Source organism: Panicum virgatum, chromosome 2N (genome assembly GCF_016808335.1).
Source record: "Panicum virgatum strain AP13 chromosome 2N, P.virgatum_v5, whole genome shotgun sequence".
NCBI lineage: Eukaryota > Viridiplantae > Streptophyta > Magnoliopsida > Poales > Poaceae > Panicum > Panicum virgatum.
The window spans coordinates 8,232,171-8,256,362 of NC_053146.1; the positions used below are offsets into that span (position 1 = coordinate 8,232,171).

Below are 24,192 nucleotides of genomic sequence, written 5' to 3' on the forward strand. Positions count from 1 at the left end.
TTTTTTTCTGGATTTTTGGTGGAATTTTCGAGCTCAAATGAGGAGAGAATGGGGTCGGATGCTTATATAGGGGGTATGGCCCGGTCGTCCGAGGGGGAGGCGACATGCCCCCCTGTCGCCCGCGGGGGGGGCAACAGGCCCCCCTGTCGCGCCCAGGGTTAACCTTACCGGTGGGAACCGGTCCGGTTTGACCGGTCAAACCGGTCCGGACCGGTTCCGGTTTCGGTCGGTACCCAACCGGCCAAAATTCAAAATTTAAATTTAAATTCAAAAAATGAAAAATTTTCAAAAAAAATTCCTAAAAATACTTCAAGTTGCGATGAATCTAATGGTATCAAATTTTCTCAAAAATTCGTTCATTTAGTATAGTTTGCGGGGATTTAAAGTTAAATCAAAAAAGAAAAAGAAAAAAAATGGACCGGCCCATTAAGGCCCACCAGTCAAACCGGTCAAACCGGCCGGTAAACCGGTTGCACGGGAGCTTTTGAATTTGGATTTGAATTCAAACCGGTCAAACCGGCCGGTAAACCGGTCGGAACCGGTTGCACGGGAGCTTTTGAATTTATTTGAATTTGGATTTGAATTCAACCGGTTCCGACCGGTAACCGGTCAAACCGGTCCGGTAAACTAGAACCGGAGCCCGGCGGTTACCGGTTACCGGTTGGGAAATAAAACCCTGGTCGCGCCTGTGGGCGGCGGCCACCGGTCGCCCGAGGGGGGCGACAGGCCCCCTTTCATTTTTTTCGGTCATGGATCTCGTTGCAAATTTGAAGAAAAAAATTACATCTATGGCCTGTCGCCCCCATAGGGCGACCGGGGTTAGTTTTGAAATTTTTCAAAACGGACATATATTTTTGAAATTTTGATTTTTTAAAATATAAAAAAGAAAAAGAACGCCAAAAGAGTTGGTGCTGCGACAAGGCCTCGGCCCAGGTCGCTTGTTTGTGTGTTGGAGAAGGAATTACAATGAGATCGGGCCGTGGCCTTGGGTTGTGAGTTCGAGCCTTTGTTCAAAGTCGCTTTGGCCCGAGGAGCTCGCCCGAAGAGGCAGACCAGCCCAGAAAGGCGACGATGCCTGGCCGAGTTCCGGCCATAAGGACAGGCACATTGAAACTCTCCCCGGGTATCCATACGGCTGGCCACCGTGTGGTTGCTCTGGTTTGCTCACTAACCCCTCTCAACAACTCTTTTTTCTTTCTTTTTGGCCCTCAGTTAGTCAGAATCGTATGGTTTGCTCACTAACCCACTAAGCCCTCTCATCAACTCTTTTTTATTTCTTTTTGGCCCTTAGTTAGTCAGAATCGTACTTGGAAATGAATCACAAGATTTAGAGTGTCCATTTAGAATCTTAGGTGGCTTCACGTGGAGATCTAAAAGGACTCTCTAATTAGTAATAATAAGATGAACTTAGTTACAATAATGAAACACATTGAAAGATAATGTGTGATAGAATATGCTATAGTTAGACGGATGCACTTATAATGGAATGTGCGCGCACGCACGTGCACGTGTTTGTGTGTGTCTGCACGCGCGCGTCCCAAACTTCCAAAGTATGTGTATGTATGGTCAATCCCTACACTACGACTTTATCTATGTAGGATTTTGTAGCACTAACACCTATTATCTGTGTTGGACTACATACACCTATTTGATAAGTCTGTTATGTACTATATTCAGCTCTTCAAGTTTTCCTTCTCCCACCCCCGCATCGCTCTGGTCTGGGGCGACTCGGGGGCGATACCGAGCGACTCTGCCGCCGCCCCCTCCCCGCATCTCGCCTCGAAGGCCGCTGTCGCCGCCGGCCGCCGGCTAGCCCGCAGCGGCGGCGGCCGCGTCGAAGTCGGCAAAGCCGCGTCCCCTCCCCTTCCTCGAGCTGGGCTAAATTTCGGTTCCTAGAAAATGGGAACCGATTGGTCCTTTTTACAAACAAGAACCGAGCAAGTTCTGTTTCGATTAGTTCGGTTCGGTACCGGTACTAACCGAACTAACCGAGCTGCGAACATGGACCATCCACCGTCGCCCCGTTCATGGATGCGCCGCCGCGCCGTCAATCCGCACTTTGCCGCTGACGTCCCTGCCCTGCAGCCGCGCGCGTAGCCCGTGGATGCGCCGCCGCGCCATTGATTTGGGGCCGCATGTTGCCGTCACCGTCCCTGCCCTACGGCCGCGCGCCATCGCCCATGGATGCGCCACCGCCGCCGCGGTTCGCCTCCTCGCCTGGCGGGGTCGGCAAGCGCCGAGCGCCGCTGGTTGCCGTGGGCGGGTGACGAGGATGGAGGCGGACGGGGTCAGAGCGGCGGCCGAAGGCCCGTTGGAGGTCGGCGTCGGGTGATGCGGCGGCCTGCGGGGGTTGGGACGCCGGACGCTGGGCGCGGCCAAGGGCGGGGGACCAACGGCCGAGAAGCGAGCCGGCGTTTGGTGAGCGGCGACATGGGGGGTGGCGGCGCGGGGCGCCTGGCATTGGGGTGGGCGCGGTGGCGGCAGGACTGGCGAGCGTCGGGATCGTCGGGTGGAGTGTAGAGGGCTGAATCGGGATGGGGGATTGGGGTTAAACCTAGGGTTTCTATTTGGGCCAGTGACATATTGGGCCTAATTGTCTAAGTGGGCCAAATTTTAGTTCTTCGGGAGAACCAAACCCAAGAACCAAAGATACCGAGAAACTTCAGTTGTTCTGATCATGGAACCGAATAGGAACCGAACTTCTTTGGTTCCGGTTCCCTCGGTTTCGGTTCTCGATAAATTCGGTTCGGTCTTCGGTTCTCGGTTTATATTGCCCACCCCGACCCCTTCCCCCTCCTCTTCCACTCCATCTCTTGGCCCTAACCCTAGGTCGCTCCGGTCGCCGGCCGGTCATCGGTGTCTCCGGCCTCCTTTCGCCGGATCTGCCGCCTCCTTGGCCGGATCTCCCCTCTCCGGGCCATGGCGGATGTCGCCGTCGCCGCCGCGCCCCTCCCCTGTTGGGGATGGTGGCCTCCGCCCCATGCTGGTTCCCTCCCTCACGGGGGCCGAGCGTGCCTGCCGCATGCTCACGGCCAGCCTGGTGCGTGTGGGGTTGGGGGCCCTCAGCCTCGGGGGCCCTTCGCCTCTTCGCTCCCCGCCGGCGAGCTCGGCCGCCTCCGTCCTCGGAGGCGCTCGCTCCTCTACTGGGGGCCTTGCCGTGGGATTCGTCTGACCCTTGGTTGCGGTGGCTTGGATGGTGCGTTCGATCGAGGGAAAGTCGTGCCTGCTTGCAGGTTGTCGATGGCGGTGCTCTCTGGTGCCATTTACCTGTTGAAGGCATCGATTTTTCTCCGTTCCCCGTCTTGGCCGTCTCTGCTTCCTGGGTGAGGCCCTGTGGCGTCCAAGGTGCCATTGGCGTCGCATTTCTCGTGGGCCTCCAGGCTCTGGTGGGTGTGTGACTGCCATCCCTGCGCGCGTGGATGGCCTTCTCCAGTCCCTGCCCTGCTCTTAATTGTCCAACATCGCCTTGGTTGCTTGGTTTGTTTTCTTCAGGTGGATGCTTTGCCGCCCTGATGCTTGGTCTCCTTCCCATCCTTTGGTCTGTGCGGATGCTTTGCCGCGGTGTTATTAGGCGGATTCTTTGCCGCTGTGTCATTGATTCTGGCGGATGTTTTGCCACTGTGTCGTTGATTCTGGCGGATGTTTTGCCGCCGTCGTTGTTGGTTCCTGCGGATGCTTGGCCGCAGTTGTAGCTAGCGGATGCTTTAACACCTCTCTCCTTGGTAGCCTCTCCTTGGCAACCTTTGGCGATGTATTTTCTAGTTGGCAGGTTCACGTGTTTGTCGTTCTAGGGTCGAGGGTGGAGCATGTTCCCCCTCTGTTTGTTCTTGCTGCTTTGCCACCTTCTTGGTGGTGCTGTGTATCCACCTCAATAGCCTCTGTCTATTGAGGTTTTGTAATGGTTGTATTCTCTTCTTCTTAATGAAATACGTGCTAAGGCACGATCGCGAAAAGTATGCCAAAAGGCAATAGCATCACAAAAGAAAAGAAAATATAAGGCAGAAAGATAAAACTGACATAGGCCCACATTTTCACCAAAGGTTTGACAAGATCCCACTTATAATTATTGATTCAACCAAAATATCCCATAATTCCTGATCCAAACTCTAGAAGCAAGCACCAGTTTAATTTCTTTTTATAACTCTAGTAGACAGATCAGATGTATACACATGTATAGCATGAAAAACACTGTATTTTTCTTCAACGTTTCACTGATAGAGCATAACTACAAAGTTTACCTTGCTAATTGGCATCATTTGCCAAGCTCAATACGCTTCCATTGTACAAACCAACCGCAACACAGGGCCCAATCTCTGCCACATCTGTAGAACTGCTCGTCCTAGGATCATAAATCTTCAGAGATCCCCTGTTTCCTAGGTGAACAAGCACTATCCTGCCATCATTCAGCACCAGCAGAGGACGCACCGTATGTTCAGCATGCCGGTAGCTAATACTAAGCTGCATCCTGTATTTCCTGACCCATGATCCCTTTTCCACATCCATCAAGAACCATAGGTCCATGGAGGAGGCAAGCGTGCGATGCGTCACGACCAAGCAGCCATTCATGTCAGCCAGTGACAACTCGCCCCAATCCATGTGATCGCTGGGATGCCCGGCGCCGGCGGCGGCGACACCGCCGTCCCCGACGCCGAGGCTACTGCTACTACTCAGGGGTCCTCGGATTGTCGGCGCCCACTCTTCGGTGTCGAGGTCGAACGAGGCTACGCGGTCGGGCATGGCGTCTTGGCCATGAACGAGCTCGCTGGAGAAGAAGAAGACGGTGCCGTCGATCACCGCCCATGTGCCTAGTGCAACAGGGTACGCAGGGTTCTTGATCCGCCGCCACCGGCTACGGCCGCCGCCGTCGAGGGTGGTGATCTCGTAGAACTGCCGAGCCGTGCCGGGGAATAGGTGGAGCACACGGAGCACCTTGCGGTCGCCCGTGGTGGCGACCTGCCCGAGCGCGACCATGGCGGTGTGGTGGCTGATCTCCCGCTCGTACGCCGCGTGCTCCTCCGCCAGCCCCTGGGGCAAGGCGCGCGCGTGCGCGACTCCGGCGGCTGCCGGGCTCAGAAGCATGCAGCTCACGCCGGCGCCTCTCGCGACGCAGACGAGGTCCAGCCGTACGGACACCACCCACTCGTTCTCCGCCTCGCCGGGGCCGGCGCCGGCCGCCGCGCGCGCTTGACGACGCGGCCGGCGAGGTCGAGGACGTCGTAGAGGACTGAAACGAACATTGCACCATTTATGCCATTTCGAGTGATTTTGGTGATCGAATGACAACACAACACTTGGACTAATATGTTTGTTAAGATGACCATTCTCAGGCTTTTAAGTTCAAGTGATGACAAAGAGAAAGAGAAGATAGGCGTAGTAAGGCCCGAAGGGCGCCCTGAAAGCTCTTCGGATCAGGAGCACCGGAAGAACCGATGCCTAAGCATCGGTGCATCCGACACTTGTCGGAAGAACCGACGCTATGAAGTTTGGTGCAGAAAGGAATCGAAGCCAAGTCAGCCTATAGGCACCAGTTGAACCGACGGTCCAAGAAAGGGCATCGGTGCATTGGGCGTACTGTTTACCAGAGACGATGTCAAGTGCCCAGGAGAAGTGTCTTCAGCACCGGTTCAACCGACGGTGCATCGGAGTATTGCATCGGTGTAATGACGTCAGCGCCCAGGAGAAGATCCTTAAGCACCGGATGAACCGGTGATGCATTGGTACAAAGCATCGGTTCAACCGGTGGTCACTGTGTCAGCTGTCAGGAGTCCAACGGCTATTTCGGGTTATGAGTGACCGGATGAACCGACGCTACCTCTGCCAAAGGCATCGGTTCATCCGATGGTACGCAGAATTTTGCTGACCGTTGGAGCAACGGCTACAAGATTTGGTGGCCTATATATACGCCTCACATCGGCCATTTGAAGCTTGCTGGAGTTGCTGGACATCTCATACACACCCAAGAACATCTCCAAGCCATACAAAAGCATCAAGATCATATCATTAGCCCTTAGCACACTTTGAGAGTGTTTTGTAAAGAATTAGCTCTTAGTGAGTGAGATTGCAAGGCTTCGAGCCTTTGTGCTGTGGTTCATTAGCGAACCAAAACAAGAGCTTGGTGCGCCGGCACCTTGGAGCGTGAAACTCGCCGGCAACGTCATCGACCCGCCAACTTGGTGTGGAGCGGCGACGACATCTTTGTGCGGGGGACGTGGAGACCCCCATCCTTTGTGGAGAAGCTTCTTAGTGGAACCCGGGGCCAAGGTGACCGTGATTGTGTTCACGGAAGAGACTTGGTGGCCGAGTAACAATACTCTTAATGAGTGCTACAATAACATGGATGTAGGTGTGCCTTTGTGGCTAACCAAACCACGGGATAAACACCCGCGTCAAGAGTTTGTTATCTCTTATCCCGCTCTTTAAGCTTCCGTATTTCATACTAGCAATTTGTATGCATTTATTTTCATAAAATAGTTTTTTGATAGAAAAGGTTATAGGTTGCTAAACTCTTTTGGGATAGGGGTTCCACACTAGAACAACCTAGTTACACATCTAGATAGCATATTTTAATTTAAGTTTTGTGCAATCTAGTTGGAGCTATAAATCTAAGTTTTTATTAGTGCCTAATTCACCCCTCCCTTCATATAGACTAGAGCACCTTATCCACGCCGCCGCTTGTGTGCTTGGCGTAGCCGGCGACGACGAGCGGGCGGGCCGCGTGGGCGGCGGCGAAGGCGCGGTCGGAGAGGAGGGACCGCCACGGGCGGCACATGCCGCGGAGGCGGCAGAGCTCCTTCCCCGGAGGCGCAGCAGGATCTCGTAGACGGCGTCCGGGGGCAGGGCGCCGGCGGGAGCGAGAAAGGCCTCGGCGCGCCTGTCTGCAGCAACCGTCCGCCCGGCGCTGCACGACGGCTTCGACGACGACGCCATGATTCCTGAGGCCACAAAAAATCGGAGAGGTGCTTACCGGGAATCGGACTCGGACCTCGACGGATCCCGGCGCTGGGCGGAGAGCGAGGCTGGCGGCCGCCCCGAAGGCTGTAGCACGGAGCCGGAGCGGAGCGCCGTGGTGGAGGGAAGAAGCTAAGCGGTGGTGGTGACGGGATTGGGGATTTGTGGTCGACGACGACTAGCCGTGTGCGTGTGCTGACCGGACTGAAGCGTTAACCTCGCCGCGACTGGGTTTGTGGACGACGCTCCCGCTCCATTGTGGGGTGGTTTGTTGACGTCGACGTCGCCGGAGGCCCAAAATCCCGTGATGGTAAAGTGTTGGATTTTCTGCAAAGAAAAACACAGACTTTTTCCCCAAAAAAAAAATGCCCGACCGTCGTCGTTCGTGGAGCGCTTCGCGCGGCCGGCGACGGCGAGAAACTCCATCCGGGTGGCGCGGCGTGGGCGGCGGCGGACGCCGGGCCGAAGCGGATGGAGGGACCGCCATGGCCGCCGGCAGACGGCGCGGAGCGCGGCAGACGTTGTCGGCGCACGAACACGACTCGCGCGCCGTCGGGCAAGCCAATTGCAGGTTGCAGCAGGGCGAGATACGTGGGCCGGAAGGCCGCCATGGGCTGAATTTTTTGTTTCTCCTGCTGGGCCGGCCTTCAGTGGCATTGCCGGCCCGGTGAGATGCATAATCCCCCTTGGCCGACCTTTGCTACTTCTCTCGTGACCAAAAAGATAGAGCTCCTGCAATATTTTCATCAAGTAAATAATGATCAAGTCAAGCAGGCATTTGCATGGATTGCTGAGTGTCCTGATCAAATCTTTATCCAACTGCCGCCAAATAAAAACTGTATTCAAGTGCTTGTAACAAGAACTCTTCTGGGCGTTGGATCTGATTGGAGAATGCAACCACTAGGAGATGCTCTCTAATCTGCCATGACTGATGACAATCATAGGGGTCAGGTGTCATCAGTTGAAATAGTGTCGTAACTGTGACCGTTTCTTTAGAAGACCCCACTTAGGACTTGCTTTTAGAAAGAGTCCATTTGCAGGAATTTTGTGACCTCATTCGCCTTGCTCCATGAACGATCGAGTCAAACACCATAGCATACAACCACTTTAAAGGTTTCATTGAAATGGGAAAATAATGGGAAAGACTTTTACTCCTGTGAATATAGTAGCAAATTCCGGCGTTCCATGCTAGTTTCTGATAGCCACTACCGGAGATCCCAAAATTGCCGAGTGTTTACATGTTTGCCGAGTGTTTTATTTCGGACACTCGGCAAACAATCTATTTGCCAAGTACCAACAAAGAAACACTCGGCAAAAAAAGACACTCGGCAAACAAAGTTGTTTGCCGAGTGCCTAGGGGTTGGCACTCGGCAAGGAGGTGTTCGTCGAGTGTCCAAGGGGTGGGCACTCGGCAAACAACCCATTTCTAAATTTTCTAAAATTTTTAAAAATAGCAAACAAAATCTAAAAATTATGAGATTTGGCAAGATGTCATAATATCATATGTGTAGATTGTGAGAAAAATTAGAGGAGGTTTCACACATTTTGTCATGTACGTGCTTACAAATCGATACATCTCCGGAGAAGAATCATAGAGTTTAGAAGAATCCGATAAGATTTGGAGTCAAATTGATGGTCGAATTGTTGTTTGAGTTCAAAACTTTTTGTATAGGCAATAGACAATATAGATTGTTTAACATGAAATTTTGGTAATTTTTCAAATCCATTTGGTATTTTTTCAATTTGTTTTGCTTAATTTTTTTGCCGAGTGTATTTATTTGGCACTCAGCAAAGCCTCTCGGACGAATTTTGAAATAGAATTTTTGGAGTGTTTCAAATGATCTCGGATGAAGAAACTCACAACATCAAAGTTGTAGATCTATAAAAGTTAAGAAACTTTGTAGTTCACAACTTTTTTATTTGAATTCATTTAGGATCTCGAATATGTGTTTGAATTTCTCAAATTTGAAATTCAAATTTCTCAAAGCAAGAAGTCGCGGGTTCGAATCACGGCAGCCACATAGTGGCGCGATTTGATGCGGAATAATGGTGAGACTTGATGACGTTGGATGACTGGTGTGGTTACCGGGTAAAAATAATTTTTTTTGCTATTTTTAAACGCTGTTTTCTAATTGGATCCGAAATATTTGCTGAGTGCTTTTTGGCACTCGGCAAAGATTTTGCCGAGTGCCCGAAAAAAGGCACTCGGCAAAGGTGACTTTGCCATCACTTTTTTATCGAGCCCAGTTTGCCGAGTGCAAAAGGGTCTTTGCCGAGTGTATTCGACGCAAAGTTGGCAAGTCCGGTAGTGAGCCACCAATATCAGAACTCTTAAGCTTGCACAAATATCACAAACGTTTTCCTTTGTAATTTTCTATGCAACTGGTTGTCTGCTAGTTATAAAACTATGAGATTCACTAATTTGACGCACCACAGAAAAAATATCCAGATGGCTTCCATGATTCTGGAAATTAGGGATGGATTATGCTTAGCTTTATGGCACAATGACCATTGGTTGATAAGACTCTTTGATCGGACATTAGCATGCATCATCAAGAAATTAATAGAGTGCCACATCATAATAAATAACCACGCAACGGCTTAAAAATATATAAGTGGTTCACCATCTAACCTTGAGTGTGTTTCTTTCTGTACTTTTTCGCTGAGGTCAATTCTCTTGAGGTCAATTCAAATTTTAAATGATCGTGGAAAATCAGTTGGCTTTATCAAAATGGAAGAACACATGCTTTTACTACCAAAAACCATATGTTTCATGGAAGAACATTTTTAAGGGTCTTCAACCTCATCCAGATAACCGCTGCAGTCACTTACTAGAAAGAATTTGCATTGCCTTCATTAAGGCATTCTACAACAGTCAATTTCATCACAGACGGTAGGTTGGCAGCTCTGAACCTCAAGTATACCTTGAGCTTTCAGAAATGACAGGCAAGCCAATGGACTAGGGCAAGCCCAATGCATGTGTCTCAGATTGCATTATAGGTGGGATCCGCTGCAATTGACAATAACTATAGTCTGGTCCACAATGGCAAAAGCCTCCGACGGAGATAATATGGGCCCTAGTGGGTCCCATTTAGTCTAAAAAAATCAATCCCCACAAACATTCATGACTCTCGTTCGCGGGAGAAAAATCCCCATCCGCTGTTCCTCCGCCCGATCCCCAATTCCACCGGCGGCACTCGCTTGGTTTCCATGGTGGCTAGGCCAGATCCCGCAAATCCAATCCATCCCCTACCTCCACCACCCGGCCTATGACTCATGGTGATCCTTCTGGTCATGGATTGCTCGTCGCCCACGGGTACGCCCCTCTAGCACTGGCGGCCTATCTCCTCTGTGGTTGGATTCATGGCGAGCCATGGGAACGACGAATCAAGGTATCGGACTGGTGCTGCATCCCTGAACAGGCGCGCAGCATGGCCAACCTTGCTCCTACGGCAGATCCTTGTGGTGGAAGAGGATCCTGGGGTCTGCATCTATAATCTATTCAATGACAGAAATTATACATCAGAACACTTGGTTGGACAGCTTAATTTCATGGTTGAGACAATGGTACTAGTACATGCTTTAGGTAGGCATACAAGCAAATTAGATGACCTGAATAAACACTACTACAATATAAGGCTCATAACATACTAATAAACTCTAGTTTTGTTGTGGCTGACTGCTAAATTTTTGCCATACGTGCTCCACCAAATCAGCCTTGAGACGCCGATGGATTGTTCGATCACGAATATTCGTGTCTTGCTCTAGGACCTGTGCGAATCCATGGATTGGGCCTTGGGCAAGTCCTGTAATCTGTGCAGAAACTTGAGATTGTTCGTATGCGTTGTCATTAGGTATCCCATAGGAGTCCCTCTCATCCTCAATTATCATGTTGTGCAAAATAACACATGCATACATAATATCAGCTAGTTGTTCCCTTTCCCAAAGTCGTGCTGGATGACGGATGATGGCCCAACGCTTTTGCAAAACCCCAAATGCACGTTCGACATCTTTTCTTGCAGATTCTTGATGTCGTGCATACAATTTAGCCTTGTCATTTTGAGGTCTAGTGATCGATTTGGCAAATGCAGCCCACTCTGGATAAATTCCGTCAGCTAGATAATATCCCATGTTATATTATGTCCCATTGACGGTAAACTGAATGCTAGGAGCTCTTCCTTGTAGTGTCCACCACTAGGCAAGTTGCTGTTAAACTCCTGAGCTACAGCCTTCCCATAGTGTTCTGATTTCTTGTCATTGCCTTTAATCGGATCAACTGAGTTGCTCAACCAAGAACTCATCAGCCGTATATTGTCATCTTCAGTCCAATTGACCCGTGTACCTCTTCTTGGTTCATCACTGCTATCACTTAACTCTTGAACATCAATAGTTTCTGGTTGTTTTTGACTTGCAGGGCATGGAGAAGCTGACTCCGATCCATGGGAAGTTACCTGCAGCCCCTCCCGAAGTATCAGATTGCACCCCAAATAGAGATCTACTGGCTGCAAATCCAAACACTTGATTAGGTGAGTGCACTGAATTTTGCTGACCAGCTTGAAAGTCTGCTTTAGTACTTTGCATCCAATTTCCATGGTTCTGAGCACCTTGAAAGATTGGAGGAGACTGGCCATATGGCTGGTAGTTGCTTGGAGGACCAAAAGGATGGAAATTCTGTAGATAATTAGGTGGGAAGTATTGGGAGAAATTTGTGGGAAATTAGATAGGAGGGGTGTTTTAGCTATCACTCTCTGCAGCTTGCCTTGAGGAACCTTGATTCATTGGACTGGTGAAAATTCTGTTGAAATGGTCCATTTTTGTTGAAACGAATGTTGAGCTATGTTGTTGTGTGCTTGTTCACCAACCTGAGCTTTTGTAGGTGAAGAAATAGAAGCCAACGGCTACCGGTGCAGAGCAACGGCTACCATAGCAGAGCAACGGCTACCAAAGCAGAACAACTGCTGAGGCCAACGGTTAAACTGAAATGTATATTTTATTTGTATAAATAGTGGCTGTGAAAAAGTATTGTATTTCATTGTCTTGTGGCCACACCTTAGGCTTAAGGATCATTTTTGGCGGATGGTGCTTGTGGTTTGGACGCACAATGGTGAAGATGCATAACTGTAGTAGCATTAAATGCTTAAGGTTACCTTTTTCCTATATTGTGGCTGCCCTAATAGTACTGTACTGCCTGCTAAGCTTGCCCATCCAATGGCAGGCTTGCTCAATCAGGGCACTGTTGGCTCTGTTGGATGGCATGGCATGGGCGGCAACGGCCTTCATGGCTTCGCAACTCCTCAGATGCAGGGGCGGAGCCAGAAATTTGTTTTTTTTATTATTAGAGGGGGCCAACCATACTAATTTGTATGAAAATTTAATCAAAATTCAAATATTCAATGTAAATTTGGGAGCCATATGGGGCCAGGCCCATGCCGCCCCCCTGTCTCCGCCCCTGCTCAGATGCTGACAAATGGCAAGGTGTAGCTGGCCGTGGGAGCCCCGGCATCTCCCAAACGCCCACCGTTTGCTGTTGCTGTATCTGCCATCATTCCGGTTCGGTTGTGATTTTGCACTGTTGGGGAGAATGAGAACAACAAACTTGTGATTTGCACTGTTTCATTCATCTTTTTCTTTTTTGAGAAAAACAAACTGATCAGACTGAAAACAAACAGTTTTTATCCATCTTATACCTTAAAAACAAACTGATCGAATTTTTTTTATTTATAATCACAGTCTATCACCAAGAAATTTTTCTATCCCCCATCCATCGATCAGACTGTCATTCAACCTATGACAGAGGCAATAAGCTATCCATCAATCCATGAATCCATCCACGCACGTCACCACCCCATCCGCGTCCGGCCCCGCTCCAACCGACGCCGGGCCCCGCGCACCCCTCCACCACCAACTGCCCCGGCCGGGACGCCGCCCACTGCCCACATGAAGGCGGCGTGCGCGCACGCGCCCCCGCCGGCGCTCGCGCGCGCTCACACGGCCGCACACCCTATCTATATATCACGCGCGTCGCCGCACCGGGGATTGCTAGTTTACGATCAACCGTATGGGAGGCTCTCGTACGGCCGATTTTCCGACAGTATTTTTTTTCTGTTTTTAGAAAAAAATTTATCGTTTTCTGAGAAAAATAAATTCAGACATTTTTTATGAGTCAAATAAATTTTCAAGTGAAAATTTGATGGGTAGAAAAAATTTAAAGAAAAAAATTGGTGAGATAAAAAAAATTTACGAGAAAAATTTTGACAGAGAGAAAATTATCAAATGGAAGAAATAAAAAATGTACGTCAAAATAAAAAAAACTCGGCTATTATTTTTTTTTAAAAAAAATTATATGCAAAGAACAAAAAAACTGGATCTGGGTAGGGGCGGCGCTGGACCCGCCGCGCCCCGCCGCCGCTCGCGCCGCCGGACCAGCCGCGGGTCGGGCCTCCGCTCGTGCCGCCGGCCCCGCCGCGGCTCGCGCCGCTCGTGGGGGAGCCGCGCCTGGATCTAGAAGGAGAAATCCAGAAAAAAGAGATGGAGGGAGGAAGAGAGCGGGTGAGGAGGAGGGGGAATCACGGGAGTGGGGAATGCGATGGAGAGAGGAGATATGTGAGCACAGTAGGACCCACCATGTGCTCGCACCTCCCCTCGGCCCAAAATTCCACTACATCATCACTCACTAGCTCTCGTCGCCGCCTTCACACTGAGAGAGAGCATCATCGATCAGCTTGGGCAAGCTCCTTCGTCCGCCATGGATCCGAGGGCCTTGGTCCTGGTGGTCGTGGCGGCGGCGGCGGACGGGGTCGGCGGGGACTTCGCGGCGGACCGGGCAGAGTGCTCGGACAAGCTGGTGGGGCTGGCGACGTGCCTGACGTATGTGCAGGACGAGGCGGCGGCGCCGACTCCGGACTGCTGCGCGGGGCTCAAGACGGTGCTGCAGACCAGCCGCAAGTGCCTGTGCGTGCTCGTCAAGGACAAGGACGACCCCAACCTGGGGCTCAAGCTCAACGTCACCAAGGCGCTGGGGCTCCCCGCCCTCTGCAAGGCCTCCGCCAACATCTCCGACTGCCCCAGTACGTGGCCTCTGATCATTCCTCATCATCATCCACAGGCCAGTTGGTGGAGTGGTAGTTCTTGTCATCGTAATCATCTACCACTCACTTTATTAAAAATAATTGTTACTTGTTTATGAAAAGGAAGAACATGCTAGGATCAAAGTTTAGACTCGACTTGGGAAAAACTCGATCCATGGCAGCCCTACTTAATTTGGGTCAGGGACGAAGCCAGATCAAAATAGCACCAGGGTCTTGTGTGTTGCACTTGCATATCGGGTCTTTATCTTTAAAAATTACTAGTACAGAACAGTAATCTCTATTGATTTTGCATAAATTTATCGAGGTCGCCAACCCGACAATAAAGGGCAGCTCCGCCCTTGATTCGGGTGCTAAATTAACCAGGAGAAGGCTCAACTCAAGCTCGCTCGTCACCGTGGTCGAGCTTTGAGAGCTTTTTGTGGTCGATTAGTAAACTAATGAAACAGAAACCTCAAGCTCGAGTAAAAGCAACGTGATATTTTCCATCTAGTTGAACCATACAACATTGTGCTTATGCAAGAAAACATTTTTTTATACAAAAAAAACCCGGCCTTGTCTGCATGTACATGCGATTCGGTTAGGATTCAGAGCACGGCAGGGCCGACACATATCCTTCTCCAAACCATAGTCACAGGATTCGGGGTCGATGCCTCGTCCCTCGACCCGGGAACGTCGTTCCGATTCGAGGGTCGGGGTCGAAGAGGGTCAGTGTCCCATTCAAGGTTGGATCGTGTTCCGGGTTGAAAGGGGTCGCAGCCCATTGCTAGCAGATTTAATTGGGATAAGGAGGTTAAGGACAGTGGATTGGTGTGGTTTTTGTTAGACAATGAGCTGAGTACGTGTAAAATGGTCTAAATGTATTCTTTTATATGTTTCTTATATGCTTGTGCAGATTAGTTTCTTCATTAGTAGCACATATATAGTTTTTGTCTTTATCGACCCGAAGATATCGACCCCGATGAATCAGGGTCGCGTCCCACATAATAATTTATCGTTCCATAGATGTATACCCCCTTCGTACCACAATTTTATAAAATGACGATCCTCGACCCTCGACCCCGTTCCTCGACCCGGTCGACCCAGGAACTTTGTGACTATGCTCCAAACGTCACAGCAGCTTTGAGAAGATGCCGTGCGGCGACAAGCATGCCGCCGCAGGGCCGTGCATGCTAGGCTAGACTGCTAGCTCGGGGACGTCGTTGCGGATAGCAACAGGTCGTCATGAACATTCCATGTTCAATAGGAGAACTAGCTAGTAGCTAGACACCGTACCGGATCGACCAGACAAAAACATCTCGTCGGCTGGCATGCCTGCTGCCGGGAGAAGGCTCCTAACCCCGCGTCTCTTTTTCCTCGGGGCACGGCCGGCTGCCCGTGATCGGCGTCACGCGTGGTTGATGAGGAGGGAGATGGCGTGATCAATCAGGCTCCCCACCTCGGTTGCCACGAGAAGATTCTGAAGCTGAAAGGGACTAGTGTGGACTCCCTCTTGACTTCAGTCGACAAGCTCGTCGAGTGTGGTCTCCATTCTCCAGCAACGAAATCTTTAGGGTGTGTGGGTGTGTCACTCTCCTAGCATGCAATTGTGGTCCTAGGACCCACATGTCAGGAATGGGTGGCCGGTGATCGAGAAAATCTCTGAACCTTAGCTTTTGCTGGCGAGAGGATTCTTTTTTAACACCAACTCCGTAAATTCATTTTAACTAGGATTTGAACCCGATCGAGCCTGCTTGATGCCAGTGGCAAAGTTAGAGCAAATTGAAGAGAGGTGCGCTTGCCTCGTGGGTGCATAAGATTGAGTCATGGGAGTGCAAATATAGTGAAAATTTGAGCATGATCACTGTTTTTCCATTTTTTTAGGGAGTGCATTAGCACCCTCTAATCATAACGTAGCTTCGCCCCTGCTTGAAGCTACTCGAGTGTTCTAACCGCTAGTCTAGAGGCCCTTTCACATTGACGAGCAAGCGTGAGACAATACTAGCTAATGAGTGACATATAGCTGCACCATGAGAGATTTTTCATCACGTTAATATATTGTTGGTTTTGTGGCAATACACACGCAGGGCTGCTGAACCTGGCGCCCAACTCCAAGGAAGGGCAGGTGTTCGAGCAGTACGCGAAGCAGGCGGCGGCGCAGGGCACCGCCCCCAGCGGTCAGTTTCATCATCCATCACCAACTTGCTTTAATTTCCCGTCCATTTTCTTCGTCTCTCGCTCCTCCTTTCATGATGATTCAGATGCATGAAACGCCAGCAAGGTTACAACAGTGAAGTCTGTACAAGGCATGGCTAGCTCAAAGCCAAGCCTTGAGTATACTTGCCAAGAAAAAAAAACTTTTTATATTTAGTAGGAGCTCGATCGCTTTGCGCTTGCTTTCGAAGGCAATCATCGCCGGCTTACTCCCTGGTCTGATTAACACGCGCACGCCTGCCGTAATGCGCTCTCCAGGTGGCGGAAGCAGCGCGCCGGCCTCGGGCGCGCAGAAGAGCGGCGGCACCGGGCCCGCGGGGCGGTGGTTGGGAGTGGGGAGGGTCGGTGGCGGCGGCGGCGGCGCACGCGCGGTGGTGCTCGCCGCGGCCGCCCCACTCGCCGTGCCTCTCCTCATCCTGCTGGGATAGACGAGATGGTGAATGAACGGCCGGCGGCGGATCATCGGAGGTGTGGTTGCGTACGTCTTGCGTGGTGTGCTGTGTTCTTGCGTGGCGTACGTTGGCAGTTAATTATCGTTTGTTTAAACTTGAACCGTTGGCAGTTACTATCTCACTTTATTATCAGCTATAATGTGGACAAAATTAAAGGTCGTTGATTTCCATTCCTTTTGGGTTCACTACTTGGCTAACTGGTTTGCCTTCTTCGACGGGGGAAAAAATTTGTTGTTTGTTTAAAAGAAATAGGGAAAAGTCAAAATCACACTCTCGAACTATCGCAGAAGTTCGATTTTTAACCTTCAACTACAAAACCAGCCATCCAACTATTCAAACCGGGCAAACTTGACTCTTGGGGTGGTATCCAAGATGGTTTTGTATTTAAAAAAATAAAAAAATTCTAATTAGCTTTAAAAAATAAAAACTAATTCATTTTGAATTAGAAAAATAGGAAACTAGTACCAATTTTTTTTCTAAAAATGTAACATATTTATTATTACTCTATTTGAATCTTAGTTATTTAAAACAATAGATATAATTACAAGCAACTAACTATTATGAAAATAAAAAAAATTGATTTGAATAACTGAAAAGTATGTACCAACACATAGGTTACATTTTTAGAAAAAAAATTATATCTATTTTGTACTTTTTTATTTAAAATGAATTACTTATAATTTTTTTAGTTTAAATTTGAATATTTTATTTCTCATAAAATAGAAAACCACCTAAAGGGCCAGATTTGCCCGGTTTCAACAGTTAGATGGTCTTTGTTATCCGGTTTTGTAGTTAAATGTTGAAAACCGGACTTTTGTGATAGTTCAAAGGTATAAAGCAGACTTTTTCAACAAAAAAAGTTGTTACTTTGCATTCTTGTTTCAAAAAGCACTAGAACTTTTCCCGACATTTTTCATAAAAACCAAGCTACTTCCATGCACACTGACCAAACCATGGAGATTCTTATGAGGCCGGCTACGTGATTGAGTAGTACTCCTACTACGAAACCTCCACTACCGCAGAAAGGGTTTGTAGGGGCGAGCGAAAAGCCAATTTTAGGGGTGGACGGCATAACCGCTCCTGCTTTTCGCAGCTAAAAATGGCGGTTTGCAGGGACGGGTTACGAGAGCCGCCCCTGAAAATACATTTGCAGGGGCGGACCCGCCCCTGAAAATCGTTTTGTAGGGGCGGGTGACCCCGCCCCGCCCCTATAAATGCTTTTTCAGGGGTGGTTGGGGGGATCACCCGCCCCTACAAAACAATTTTCAGGGGCGGGTGACCCCCCCACCGGCCCTTAGAAATAGTTTTCCTGCCCGCCTAAAATTTTTGAATTTGCGTTTTTGTTTACTGGATTTGAATTCGCAATTTTGATATATATATATATGTCTATTATATGTCACGTCCGCACTATTATACGTCTATTAATGATAACGTCCTAACTTCAAGCTCGTTCGCGATCTCTGTTCGCCTAAACGGCCGTTTAGTCCGTTTAAACAGCGTTTAAATGCTAAACAGAGATCACCCGTTTTGTTTAGGCCCTAAACAGTGAATTAAACGGTTGGACCGTTTAAACCCGTTTAAACCGTTAAAATCCGTCTAAATTGCCTAAACAGAGTCAAGTTAATCATGATTAAATGAGATAAATGATCATTTAATTCATAATTTGGTCAATAGGAGGATTAATACTACCACAATCAATACTGAACCAAGTAACACCGTAAGTATATGAAATGTTGTGGGATTTAGATTTCTTTCAAAAAGATTATTTGGCAGAATAATTACTTTTACATGTGTAAATATGTAGACTTTCTAGCATATTTGACATTTACGTACATAAATACACATATTTTAATGTTAATATGTCAAACCGTTTATGCCGTTTAACTCTGTTTAAATACTGTTTAAACGACCGAAACACTAAACAAAGGGTGACCGACTATTTACCGTTTAACGTTTAGGAAAACATTATTCGCGATCGAGACGTCGAATATATTAGACATAAGATACTTACGCATATAAAATTCATAATAGATGAAAAATAAATATCAATATAGTACATCATCATAATTCAGCTCTTATACATGTTTTTCCATCATTCCCCTAGGGCGCTAAATTAGCGTTAACCGTGCCCGAATTTGTGCCACTCACGAAGTGAAAGGTATTTATCATTCGTTGCTAAGTCTTGTGTTTCGTCAAAAAAATTGCCTTCCACGTTGACCACTTCGTGCAGAATGAAACAGCACAAATCATCGACTACATTTAGAAGTTGTCTCTCGTGGAGCTGGCCTCCGTGTTTCTCCGGGTCAAGCTGCAATTATTGAATACATGATAAATTTAGAATTTGTAGTTACAATAATAAACAATATGCAAACATCTATCCGTAATAAAGAGTAGGCCCTTACGCATTCGGGATCAGTAGTGTATCTCCCTTTCAGCCTCACATTCTCGCACATGTAGTACCCACAGTACACGGAACCTGCCGGTTGCTTGTGGCTCGGGAAATTTGTGCGAAAAGTCATTTTCTTTGCTCTGTTGGCGGGATGAGGAAGTCCTTTTTGAACGTTGAACTTGTATGCCCTGTTTTAAATTGAAAATATGAAAAGTTAATTTATATAGGCATATTTCTCTAGAGACACAAGAGACAGATGTGTATATGGAAGATAAGAAATTCACTCACAATTGAACAAGGTCTATGAATTCTTGGTATCTGTCGGTTTTCCAGTCCAAGGAGTCATGTACGAGCACTTTTCCACGCTTTGGCATTATTTGGGATGCAATCCAGTGAGCTCTGTAAAACAAAGCATCGATATCGGAGTAATGGTTAATCAAATAATTGGTATTAGACTTACTGGACGTGGTATGACGCAAATATGGTATCCATGTCTATCCACTGTTCCATCATATGCGCTATGTAGGCTGCAACCCTCTTCATGGTTAGTTTGTGAATTTTTTTGCGTTCCGCATCTTTGGCCTTCTTTGTTTCAAATGGCTTTAGATAGTCATCGTCGTCCTTCATCCATTTTGGCCCAGCGTACAAAGACTCGCAAATCGCTACGAGATCAAGGTACCGGACCTTGAAATTACAAATAATAGCATCCATTGATTGCATCCTGTAAAATTAATATATGGCATTAAATATTTATGCTTATACAATACTATAGAATGTAATACAAAGTCGATGAGGCACTTACATGCACCATAGTCGAACCATTTTGATACCAAGTTGTGAGAGGCGGAACATGTGCTGTATGTCTTCAAAATCAAACGTGATATCATTGATTTGTGGCCCCTTAAGTCCGAATACATCCAGATGGTGCGGAGCACCTAGGGTTCTCAGTCCAAGTCTACATGCCCTCTTGTACCAATTATGCATCATCTTCATATAAGTTGGACAATCACATAGTATCCAGCTCGGTAGCAAGTCCTTTCCGTACACAAACTCTAGAGGAGCATCTTCTAAGTCTGGAAGGTCATCAACCGCAAGCACCTTGTTGTTCACCGTGTCCGTGCGGGGCGTAGAATAGCCCAACCTTCTACTGCCACTAGAAGTTGGTGCTTTTTCCTATGACTTAGCCTTCTTAGATTTTTCATCAGACTTCTTGTTTGCGGCATGCCATCTATTCACAATTTCGGACCCTTCCTTTTCCTTTTGGTAAGACCGCAGAACTCGAGGTAGCACTGACCTGCTCTGAGAAGCCGAGGTCGTTGGCTGACTTGATGGCTCTCATGTCACTGGAGCCGCTGCTGATGGCGGTGCCTGAGTTGATGGCTCTCGTGTCACTTGAGCCGCTGGTGATGGCAGAGCCTGAGGTAACGAATCTCGTTGCTCTGGAGCCACAGGTGATGGCGGTGACTGAGGTGACGGCTCTCTTTGCTCTGGAGCTGGAGGTGATGGCGGAGCCTGAGGTGACGGCTCTCGTTGCTCTGGAGCCGGAGGTGATGGCGGAGCCGCAGGTGACGGCTCTAGTTGGTCTTGAGCCACAGGTGATGGTGGAGCCGTAGGTGAGGGCTCTTGTTCCTCTGGAGCCGCAGGTGATTCGTCTCGTGCTTGTGGAGATGGGAGGTCATGTTCTCGTTGTGCTCCTAGAGAGATATGTTCCATAGCAGACATAGTTATCTGACTAACCAGTAAGATATCTCGTTTATGCCACAGAATTATGCTGCTGACACATTCTCCAAGACAATTCTTCCCATCTGCAGTGGGGATGTCTATCTCCGTATCCTCGTAGTTTGATTTCAAGAGTTCCTCCACTTCTAGACACGCATATAGGGCCGGGGTGGGGTTTCCCTCAAATAAATTCCCAGCCGGATGCACTCGGGCCCTAGCAACTTCCTATGCTTTTCCAGTTCTGCCAACCGGATAGAGCAACAAACTTGGAGTAATACTCATTATGGCATCCACCGGGTATGGTTGTGCTATGTTCGAGGCGGCAATACTCTGAGCACATGCCGAACTCGCTCGGCCAATTACTGGAGATGCCACTGCCACCATCTGTTGTTGTCCAACCTCTTGCGACAGGTTGAACATAATTAACCCTGGCTGCTGCTGCTGCTCTGCAAGTGCTGCTCTCAACATATCCATGAACACGGCCTCCATGCTCTTTGGACCCAATGGCTGTACTGAGCACATCGTGTTCACTTTGGGATTTGAACTTTCCTTGTTTCTGAAGCTCCGCAAGTGCTAACATCTTTTGTGCCACCGTGTCAGTCTCGGGTTGATCAAACTTTGGTTTCCCTTCAACTAGCTTTGGCTTCCTTGCTTGAATCCATTGCCAGCCACATTCGTCCAAGCCGTCATATGGGTCGGGCAGCCCGGCAGCTATTGCCGCCTCTCTTTCATGGCGCCACTGGTCGAGCTTTGCTTGGTACCCACCCGGCCCAAGGTGCACTTTATGTATATTGCTCTTTGCTAGGTCACTTTGCTTCTGACTTAGGGCTAGAGCTTGTTCAGTGGTGTTCTGTCGAACAAACTCTTCCCATTGTGCTGGTGTGATGCCCCCGATATCCGCAAAGGGTGTGAGACCCTTCTTGACATACTGAACATTCAGTTCACTCTTCCAACTACGAAAAGTTTCACCAAGCATCTTCCTAGCATAATGTTTCACTTTATCTCTAGCTCCTCGGGGGAAAACAAAAGTTTTGCTCAACAATTGCCACATTGTTTCTTTTTTCCCCTCAGGAACTAGTGTCCATCTCTCGATCATTGGATCCACAACCACTTTTGTTCTGATTATAGCCCCGATGGCATTACGAAACTTCGCTACAATCTAGGGGGGGGTCAATGGGCTCTCCTGCTGCGCTAATTGCAATAACAGTGAACTGCCCTTCAGGGTACTGGTTCCTTCCTCGCTGACCTCGTCTCCTTTTGTTTTGGCTGTCAGAGGTTGTAGCGTACGGACCAGAGCTTTCATTGTCTTCCTCTGTTGGGCTAGGGGGGCGGCGTCGACGCTTAGTCCTTGCTGTCTGAGCCTCCTGACGTTGTTCCGGTTGGTAATCCGGATCTATCGTCTCCTCTGAATGTCTTCCTCTTTGCGGAATAGGGTGTGGATTAGCCGGGTCAAGCCATTCATTTCCTTGCCAAGCACCTGGTCCCTCGACACGGCCCTGATCGTCCCCAGATTGTTCATCGGAGTGCTCGTTGCCAGATTGGTCGTTGTCCAACTCCATCTGGGATGCAATTAGCTCGATTTCATCGTCTTGAGGTGCGAGAACATCCCTTCGTGGGGAAGATGACGATGAACGATTCATTACGACTTCTACATTAAAAAACCATCGAAACTAATTTGAATTCATAATTAACCACATTAAAAAACCTGGAATTGATATTAGAATACAATATCACATGGGCACTACAAAATGAAGACTTTGAATTAACACATTGTATCAACAATATCACATGGGGAAATAGATAATCGGGAAATCATACACTTTGAATTCACAAAATTATAAAGATTACAAATTACTAATTTCAATAGAATATGACATGGGAAATATGGAGACACATGCTATTATTCAATGTATTCTAAACCCTAAATTATTCAAATTATTCTAAACCATTAACCCTAAAATAATACAAATTACTCTAATTATTCTAAATCCTAAATTCTTTTGAATAATTACTTGCAACTAAATAATTAAGATACAATTTAAAAAACATACTATATTTCACGTTTGTCCTAGTTTAAATAAAAATAAACTAAATAATCTAAATCCTAAATTCTAAACCATTAACCCTAACCCTAACCCTAACAAGGGACTTACAGCCGGCCCCACATGTCACTGGCCGACGGGCGGCGGGCAGGAGGCGTACGGGGAGGCGGGCGGCGCCGGTGGCAGCTGGAGCCAGCGGGGAGGAGGCGTACGTGCGCAGGCGATGGCGGGGAGGGACGACCGTGCGGGGAGGACCGGAGGAGGCGGCCGGATCGAGGCCGGATCTGGGGGCGCGGCGGGGACGAGGCGGCCGCGGCGGAGGAGACGGGCGTCGTGGACGAGATCGGGCGCGGAAGCCGGCGGCGGGGAGGGAGGCCCGGCGCGGCGGAGGAGGAGGACGCGGTGGCAGAGGTCGAGCGCGGTGGAGGACGGCGCGCGCGGTGGGGACGGGCCGCCGGGGAGGACACTTGGGGGAGGTCCGGAGCGGAGGCCTCGCGCCGGGGAGGACGCGGTGGACGAGATCGAGTGCGGTGGGGGCGGGGCGGGGAGGCCGCGGTTGGTGGAGGCGGGGTGCAGGAGGAGCAGGAATGGCGCCGGCGATGGGGAAGGAGGAGTGGCGGCGGCGGTGGAAAATTTCGGCAGCCTGACAGTGTCTTCTCGCGCGTGCTTGGAATCTGAAAATTTTTCCAAGTCCCCTGGTATATATAGGAGAACCATTTGTAGGGGCGGGCGGTGCCCGCCCCTACAAATGGTTTTCCAAATTTGTTCCAATAATCTTTTAATCCAGAAAATATAGTTAACAATATCAAAAATATTGAAATGTTTACCATACCCCATTTTTTATGTGAGAAACACAGGAAAAATACCAAATTTTCATTTGTGTGTATATAACAAGATAACGTGTTCAAATCCTAACCTCTACTATGTTACCCCTACTATCTCATACTACTTAAGATGTACTTTGTGTTTTGAACACTTTGAAACACTCAAAATAACAAATTTTATATTTGCAAATTTTCACTAGATCTACAAGTTATTATATGCTAATGGTGAAAAATTCACTTTTTTAGTCATGATTTGCTAATTTTTTCGAATTATTTTATGTTTCAGGAAAATTTGGAATACAATTTGTAGGGGCGGGTGGGTGCTTCACCCGCCCCTAGAAATGGATTTCTAGGTGCGGGCCATGTCTAAACCCGCCCCTAAAAATCGATTTGTAGGGGCGGGCGGCGCCCCCGCCCGCCCCTACAAATGGTTTTTCAAATTTGTTCCAATAATCTTTTAATCCATAAAATATAGTTAACAATATCAAAAAAAATTGAACTTTTTACCATACCCTATTTTTATGTGAGAAACACAGAAAA

The 24,192-nt window shown here is 48.5% G+C and overlaps 2 protein-coding genes and 1 long non-coding RNA gene across 3 annotated transcripts; 2 read left to right on the forward strand and 1 right to left on the reverse strand.

Annotated features, from left to right (window-relative positions):
* Window positions 1-4,041: 4,041 nt before the first annotated feature.
* LOC120659642 lies at window positions 4,042-5,232 on the reverse strand. The gene has a single exon (XM_039937848.1). It carries the CDS (start codon window positions 5,077-5,079, stop codon window positions 4,243-4,245), a length of 837 nt encoding a protein of 278 aa, XP_039793782.1. The 5' UTR covers window positions 5,080-5,232; the 3' UTR covers window positions 4,042-4,242.
* A 4,836-nt stretch (window positions 5,233-10,068) lies between these two features.
* Window positions 10,069-12,105, forward strand: LOC120659643. Its single transcript, XR_005669124.1, has 3 exons — window positions 10,069-10,431; window positions 11,363-11,474; window positions 11,825-12,105. It is a non-coding gene; the product is annotated as an uncharacterized LOC120659643 (long non-coding RNA).
* Window positions 12,106-13,585: 1,480 nt separating this feature from the next.
* LOC120659645 (non-specific lipid transfer protein GPI-anchored 14-like) lies at window positions 13,586-16,848 on the forward strand. The gene is made up of 3 exons (XM_039937849.1): window positions 13,586-14,015; window positions 16,100-16,189; window positions 16,485-16,848. Exons 1-3 carry the CDS (start codon window positions 13,694-13,696, stop codon window positions 16,652-16,654), a joined length of 582 nt encoding a protein of 193 aa, XP_039793783.1. The 5' UTR covers window positions 13,586-13,693; the 3' UTR covers window positions 16,655-16,848.
* Window positions 16,849-24,192: the final 7,344 nt, after the last annotated feature.

Coding starts and splice junctions, on each gene's coding strand:
- LOC120659642 (XM_039937848.1), bottom strand. CDS start 5,079: ATGCTTCTGAGCCCGGCAGCCGCCGGAGTCGCGCACGCGCGCGCCTTG.
- LOC120659645 (XM_039937849.1), top strand. CDS start 13,694: ATGGATCCGAGGGCCTTGGTCCTGGTGGTCGTGGCGGCGGCGGCGGAC. Junction 14,016..16,099: donor CAACATCTCCGACTGCCCCA/GTACGTGGCCTC, acceptor ATACACACGCAG/GGCTGCTGAACCTGGCGCCC. Junction 16,190..16,484: donor GCAGGGCACCGCCCCCAGCG/GTCAGTTTCATC, acceptor TGCGCTCTCCAG/GTGGCGGAAGCAGCGCGCCG.